We start from the raw sequence: 8180 nt of genomic DNA on the forward strand, positions 1-8180 counted from the left end.
CCCAATATCTCTGTCTCTCTCTCTGTCAATTCAATTCAACAGGCCAAAGCACAATTATGAATGGAATTAAATGGAGAAAAGTTTTATTGAACTTAAAAAAAAAACTGTCTTTTTAACAGTGGACTTTCTTGAACTTTAAATCTAAGAGAAAAACAAATAAAAAGATTAATTTAAAAAACTTAGCTAACCAGCTAGACAGATGGATAGATGGATAGATATTTTCTCATCGTAATAATAATTTCACAAAGCATGTTTATGTAATGTTTTAGAAAAGCTAGTGTGCAGTAAGACATCGACCCTGGCAGCAGCTTGTTGATAGTGAAGAGAAAACATAAAATAAAAAAACAAAAGCGCTGTGTCTGTAGTTTTTCCAGTTATGATATGGTGGTTGTTGTTGTTGTTGCGCAGTGCGCAGAGTGACGGTGTGTTCTGGTCTGCAGGTCTGCGGAGATGCTGAGCTGCTGCTGTGATTCTGCTGCTGTGACTGAGGCTTTCAGGGTCTGTGAATACTGAAGCTGACTGAATCCACACAAGACCTCTCCTCAGAAACACACAGGTCCACTCAGAGTCTCCGGAGCTCCTCATCACTGCTCCCCTTGTGGGGTTGCTATGGCACCTGCTGTCACAGAAACCAAGTGCTGGAAACAGGCTTGCCCCAGTGAGGCAGGACAGACCACGAGTCATCGCCATCAGAAACCATCCAGCAGTCAACAAGCAGCACTTAGCACTGATTTTAGTCCTTTGAGTTAAGGAGCAGAGGTCTGCAGGCTGATGGTGAGCTCTCTGACAACACTCATGAGTCTTGTCTGTGTGCTCTCAGGCTCTCAGCCAGAGTCCCTGTGCAGCAGCAGAGCCAGCACTGTCCCTTCTGCCAGACCATGTTCCACCAGCAGGACCCTCTGAAGACCCCCCAGCAGGAGAGCCACGCAGCCAGCAGGCAGCTCTTCCACTGCCACCAGTGTGGGAAGCAGTATAACACCCAGCTGGGTTACAGACGCCACCTGGTGGCAGCCCACAGCGCCGCAGCAGGCCTGCCCTGCCCAGAGGGGGCGTCGTCACTGCTGGAGCACCTGGGCAGCCATATAGACCGGCCAGCTCCATTAGAGGGCAACACGAACGCCACAGTGCCAGTGAGAGAGAGGAAGTACTCGTGTGAGCGGTGTGACCGCCGCTTCTACACCCGTAAGGATGTGCGGCGTCATGCTGTGGTGCACACTGGGCGCCGTGACTTCCTATGCCCGCGCTGTGCTCAACGCTTTGGCCGCAGAGATCACCTGACCCGCCACTTGAAGAAGAGCCACGCCCAGGAGTCAGGGTTGATGCCACCTTGTGCTCCCAGTACCCCTGTCGCTACGCCGACCCCCGCCACGCAGTGCACCGTGAAGGAGGAGCCCAGCCCTGTGACCTCTGACCTGGTCCCCGTCTCCAAGGAGCCCTTGGAGACATTCTCCAGGGACATGTACAACTCCTACCCCATGGCCAGTCCTGTCCCTGGGATGGGCCACCCTCATGGCCTCATGCAGGGCTCCTTGTCCTCAGGCATGGGTGTGGGTCGCCACATGCCCCCCCAATCTTCTCACCACCATCACCTGCAGCCTCCAGGAGCGGCGCAGCAGCAGTCCTACAGCAACATGACAAGGTACCAGCACGGATCTACCTCATATCCTCGCTCCGACGTGGACAGCTTCCTGCTGGACCTGCAGAGTGCCCCCCCACCTCACCTGAGTGCAGTCAATTCCTCTACCTCTACTTCTGCCTCCCCCCAGAGGGAGGTGCTGGGTGAAGGCGTGGGCTCTGGCGGCGAGTCCCACCTGCTGTGCCGGAGTCCTGCTGTGTCCTCAGCCGAGCTGTCCTGCTCCACCAACATGGACCTGGGACCTCTGCTGGGGTTCCTGCCTTTCAGCCTGCCACCCTACAGCCCCCACATGGGGATGGGAGGGTTAGTGATGAGCTATCCACCCACCACCACCACCACTTCCTCTCCATCTTCCAACACTGGGCTGTCCTCCCAGGCCCCGGGGCCTTTCACCTTCTTCCAGCCTCCCCAGGTTCACGTACCCCAGGGCCCTGGAGCCCACAACCACAGCCAACTACCTCAGGCCTACAGCAGTCCTGCTATGAGCACTTCCAGCTCCCTACCTCACTACTACCAGGCTTTTCAGCAGTGAGCAGCTCTGTCCCACAAACACTCATGTTTCATGAAAAGGGCAAAACATCTGTATTGTAAACCAGATGTGTAACTTTAGCCTGTCTGTGTTTTTTATGCTAATCTTAGGAGTTTTTTGTTAAACACAACAGATCACCTCATCAGTATTACCTCATTACTTTAAAAGGAAGGTTGAACATTTGAGGAAATGTAGAGGGTCTCACTACAACCAAAACACTTACCTGTTCTTGTCAGACCTGTTTCCAACAGTGGACGCACTTCACACACGTCACACGTCTCAGGTGCTGAGTCATTCAGGTTTAGCTCGTCATAGAAACACTGTTATTTCCCCCCTTGAAGAAAAGGTGACCCTCCTTACCAAAGCTGACTGACTGGAGCATAAACAGCCTCACACAGAGGGGAGGGGCTGCTCAGTCACTGTCATTGAGTGTCAGCGTGATGACACATGCAGTGAAGAGCCCCCCAGTCATGATGTGTCCCAGTGCAGCAGCTGGACACATCAAACAACATGTACAGAATCAGACCTGTAAATGTGTGAAGGTGCAGTCAGCACCAGTTACACTGTTAACCTGTACATGTAATATAGGTACCTTTTGTCTTTTTGCTATATTCTGTAGCATCGGTAGATTAGAAAGCACTTAAGTTTCACTCTCAGCATCGTAGCTCATTACAGGTCAAAGTCAGTCACAGAGGCAGGAAGCTGGAGTTCAGACAGAGATGCTGCTGACACCACGTGTCCCTGAACTCCACACACTGAATGTGAGGTGTTATTCATATTCATACAATTTAGTTGAGACACACACACACACACACACACACACACACACACACAGACACAAGTTCCCCTCCCACACATGATAGACACGAGCTGTGATGTCCCTGTCTCACACTCACTCAGGTGTGTTGTCACCTGGTCGTAGGTCATCTGTTCAGTGACTAACTGTCCATGTTCCTGAAATCAGAGACTCAGCATCATGTTTCTCTCAACATACTGTAAATTTCCCCACAGATCTATGCAGAGAAAGGTGTTATGGGTAACTAGGTCGCAGAGGAGCCAACGTGCACACTGCAGATGCGCATGTCTATCTGACCAGATGAAAACAAATGTAAATGTTCTACAAGTGTAAAACAAAAATGTTAGATCACCTGCAGCCAAAACCTGAAGTGCTAACTGTCACTGCCATCATTGTTTTCCAGCTCACCTGTCCACCTGTCTGCTCACACCTTGTGTCATAGTGAGGAACATACAAGCACTTTGCAAATGTTTATCTATACATTCATACATTTCATACATACATACATACACACACACACACACACACACACACACACACATATATATATATATATATATATATATATATATCCAGTCATGTCCTATTCCATATGTCCCACAGTTGCAGCCCTGGTCACATGAACTGACCCAGGGCTCTTGGGACATCATTAAAATATGAGCAGCAGGTGTAACTGACCGACCTACTTTGAATGCAGCATGAATTCAGTGAAGGCCTTCCAGAGCACTTGTATCTGTGTCCTTTTACTGCTGGTGTTGACCACAGGAGCTTCTGATGGGGGTGGGACCGAGTAGGACTGAGAGTGGACCCCCCCTCATGTCCCAGCTCAGGAGAGGAGCAGCTGGTCCTTTAACAGTCTCAGTGCAGCATGACAAGAATGACACCAGCAGCCTTCACTGATGGACGCTCCACTCCTGAAGGTGGTCACTGTGAGTGATGTCAGATGTTTAGAGAGAGCTGGTCATGTGACACTCTCTCTCCCGCCTTAATTCCACAAAGTGTTGCCTCAGTGTTGCACCAATGTCTTAAAATGCTACTGTCGTGCCTCTCTAAGAGCATCTGATCTCTGGACTGGGTTTAAGCACTTATGACATTTTTAAAAAGGATGAATCTGATCTGTACCTCACACATGCAGAAATGTGGGTTTCTGTGATTTCTATTTGCTTTTAGTTATTTTGGCTCTTACTTGTGCCATTAGATTTAAACTATAAAGGTAGATTTTGTGAATCTAAACTCTTTATCTAGTGGCAGACATTGACATGATAATTCAGTAAAACTTTCTACCTCTACCTTGTCATATATCTTTCTGCAAAAATCATTAGAAATAGTTTTAACCAGTTAGGCAGTTTGTACCACTGAAGATTGGGCTGTGTTCGAAATTGAGCTCTGAAGGACCAGGTTCACACTCCAGGTCCTGGTTTTGTGTTCCAGAGTCAAACATAGTCCTCTGTACTTGCCTTTAATGATATTTCTACTTATTTACTACCTCAGAGAAGAGACAGGAGACTGTCTGTCTAACTGCAGAGAAGATGACTGTGTATAGTTTATTTTTGTCAGGACAAGCACATGTACTTTGTAGCTCTATAGTTTTTACTGAGGTTAGCTCACAGCATAACCAAGTCTAGCTCAACAAGAACCACGTGTGATGTTGTGTTGTGGTGCTGCGCCTCTGCCTCTCCAGTCTGGAATGTGTGTGGTGTTAATGTACAGGTGTGTTCAGGTACTGTCCTCCTCACTGCTCTAATCACGGTCCTGTTCTTATGATGTGTTTTTATGAAGAACTTCTCCTCTGCTTCTTTACATATCATTGTAACATGTTTACTTCAGTCAGACAAGAGAAGCAGTGTGAGCACATCAGTTTACAGAACAGTGAATAGAGAAGAACTAACTCAGCCTCCACTCCTGTCTGATCATCAGTGATCAGCTGCTGCAGCGTCTGGACACACCTGGCTCAGGGAACATCAGCTGGGACCTCCCCTCTGTTGTAGTATCGCAGCTACACTATCAGACTGTGGGGCCCCTCGCTGTCCCACAGTCTGATAGTGTAGCTGTGATGGTGGGTCATTTGGTTCATTATAAACTGAACAATCAGATCACATGACTACAAACACAGGGTGGGTGGGGCAGACAGCAGGAGTGTGACCAATAGCAGGCCTCCTTGTTTTCAGTGACTCAGGGACCTTCACTCATTTACATGTTACATCATTATGTTGGGACATGTCTGCTGTTGTGATGTGTGTACACCACCTAGCACCAGGTGAAGCATCCCAGACTGACCACAGAGAGGCGGAGCAGGTGGAGGACACAGGTTCACTTGATGATCTGTCAGTACTGTCTGTTCCCTGCAGGAGGCTCGGCTCAGAGAACCGCCACCACTCAGGTTTCATCAGCTGTAACGTAGACACGTTTTGCTTTAGCTGTTTGTATTATCACTTAATAGACTAGAGTACAGTGAAAAGAAAAGGAGTTGTCGTTTTCTAATTATCTGAACATAAAGTAATACAAAATAAATAAATCTTTAGATTTCACTGTGTCTCTGAGTTTTACTGTGGTGGAGGGTGGTCAGACATGAACCAAAGTTAGGCTATACTAACCTCCAGGATCCTGACAAACCAGCATACATTCATTACAGTGTCACCAGGACATGACCCATTGTGGGGATTTGTTTAGTTTTGACTTGATCATGATACTGACTGAAAAGCCTCTTTACAACTTGACCAGAGATGGTGGGAAGAGAAACTGATGTTGGTGTGAGACAGACAAAATCTGGCTGTTGCTGACATGGAGCTCACTCAGCAGAGAGACATTAATAAAGTGGATGTGGAGCAGGAACTTTACGAAGATGTGCACGACAAACTAGGCTGCAGTCAGAGACATACAAGTCTGTCAGCACCTGCAGGGCAGCTTATAGCTGTTATGATGCTGCTTTGGAATGGTTAGAAGATAACACTAGTAATGCACCATCGCATCTGATATTTGTCAGCACTCATACCTGTGAAATAATTTAGACGAGCTTCTGTTTGAAGTTCAGTTTAATATACAGTCTGCACAGTAAAGGGTTCCTGCACATGGAAAGGAAGATGTCGATATATAAACAGTCAGATCACAAGTAAACATGGAAATTCTGCAGACTAAAGCCGAAGGTAAAAGTATGTCAAGAATAGTGGGACATAAAGGACACAGGAAGTCCACTCTGTCTCAGGATTTGACATATGTGACTCAGTCAGACACTACACAACATGGTGGACAGTCACACTGTGGTTGTCCTGAATCTGCTCAGCATGTGCTGATGGGATGAAGACAGGAAGGAAGTGACATCAGCATTGAAGGAGGCTTATGGAATCTCCTTGGAGATGCTTTATGGGGAATACACCGTCACATAGTGATGTATCTCAAGGAAACAGGATTATTACAGAGAATTCAGTTGTTTTTTCCACACTCCAGTGTGGTAGGTGGCAATAATGCACGTGCAAGCTGGTTGCCAACCGCCAATCAAACAAGAGGAAGAAGACACAGAAGCAGACCATTGAGAACAATCATTCGCTCAGATTCAAGTTCACCACTTCCTATCTTACAGTTCAAACAGAACAGATATCTTGTTAGAAGCACAACAAACACTACAGAATTCACATGATGGAGCTTACAGTGACATTTTATGGATACCAGCTCTCATGGGCATTACAGCGAATTAAATGGTGGCAAAGGAGGCAAAACGACATAATCTCATCCATTAAGAAGTTAAAAGGTAAAAAAAAAATGGTAAAAGCAATGGGAGGAAGAAAGAAAAGGATTATGTTACAAAATCTAGAGGAGAGTGGGAGATGTTGGGTTTGCAAGAAGGGACAGAAGTGATGAAACAATAATCAGGAACCAGACACTGGACTGAACACCACACTTTACAAAATCAGCAAACGCAATACAGGCAAATGTGAATACTGTGGACAAGAGCAAACAGTGGAGTGTGTTTTGTTTCATTGTGAACAATATCAAACAGACAGAATGCACATGATTCAAAATTTGAGAAATATAATAATAAAATTTGATCTAATTGATGTTCTGCAAAAGAACTCAAAGGAATGCTTTCAGATCTTATTCCAGTATGATTAAGCGGATATGAGTTTAGTTTAGTTTAACTAGACTTCCTGATCCACACTCCATTCCAGTTGGTGGCGGTAATGCACCTATAAGCTGGTTTGCCAACCGCCAAGAAGAAGAAGAAGAAGAAGAAGGAAAAAGAAGCAGCAGCAGCAGCAGAAACTGCATTCCAGTTGGTGGCGGTAATGCACCTATAAGCTGGTTTGCCAACCGCCAAGAAGAAGAAGAAGAAGAAGAAGGAAAAAGAAGCAGCAGCAGCAGCAGAAACTGAGACGCTTCATTACCGTTTATTTCCTATCTGTGTCACATGAGTTTCTCCACCTCCCCGCCCCTTTAGGAGACTGGAAGCAGGTCTGAGTGTATTTTTTATTTTATTTATATATTTATTTATTATTAATAATTACATTACATTCAAAGTAAGGCACAAAAGAAGTAGCCCAACATAATTAACAAAGACAGACAACAAAAATGCACAGCGCCAGGGGTTATAAACAGAGTTTATAACACAATCAAAGACAGATTTTTTTTAAAGTATACTACAAATGATATTAATATTTTAAAATTCGGAGGGTTTTCACAGCTTTACTATTACATGAGGTAGATAATGTTCTGATATCGGACTCTGCTTCCTTCTTAAAAGTACATTTCAATGGACGAAGTGAACAAATTCACAGATTGTGACAGATTCTTTCACTCCATAGTCACCGAAATAAATATTGGACTCATTTTTCGAAAATGTAGTAAAGTCGAAAATGTAGGTTCAACTAACATACAGTGCAGTCCAACAGTCCCTTCTTCAGCCTTTCCTACATGGTTATTTCATATATCATTAGTCATTTAAACTTGCAGCAGCAATTAAAGAGGAAACCCAAACAGGCATATGCTGGGAGTATAGCACAAAATTACATTGAACAGCACTATGGGGATAAATTATTGGTATTCACAGATGGGTCAAAAGATCCTGAGACTGGACACACAGGAGTTGCAACTTTCATCCCACAGTTCAGGGTTGCAATAAAGGAAAGACCCACAGATCGTTTATCAGTATATGCAGTTGAACTTGATGCTAATCTGATAGCATTCAAATGGTTAGAGGAGAACAACAAAACAAATACATTAATTGC

The 8180-nt window shown here is 45.4% G+C and overlaps 1 protein-coding gene across 1 annotated transcript in view; it reads left to right on the forward strand.

Annotated features, from left to right (window-relative positions):
• LOC111670593 (zinc finger protein PLAGL2-like) overlaps positions 1 to 5489 on the forward strand; it is a 9916-nt gene extending 4427 nt beyond the window's left edge. The window contains exon 2 of the mRNA XM_023427368.2: positions 441 to 5489. Within this exon, the coding sequence (XP_023283136.1) occupies positions 879 to 2168 (1290 nt within the window). The 5' untranslated portion in view covers positions 441 to 878 and the 3' untranslated portion in view covers positions 2169 to 5489. The remainder of the gene's footprint in view (positions 1 to 440) is intronic.
• Positions 5490 to 8180: the final 2691 nt, after the last annotated feature.

Source organism: Seriola lalandi, unplaced genomic scaffold (genome assembly GCF_002814215.2).
Source record: "Seriola lalandi dorsalis isolate HSWRI2012SDOR001 ecotype SW California unplaced genomic scaffold, Sedor1 jcf7180002054861, whole genome shotgun sequence".
NCBI lineage: Eukaryota > Metazoa > Chordata > Actinopteri > Carangiformes > Carangidae > Seriola > Seriola lalandi.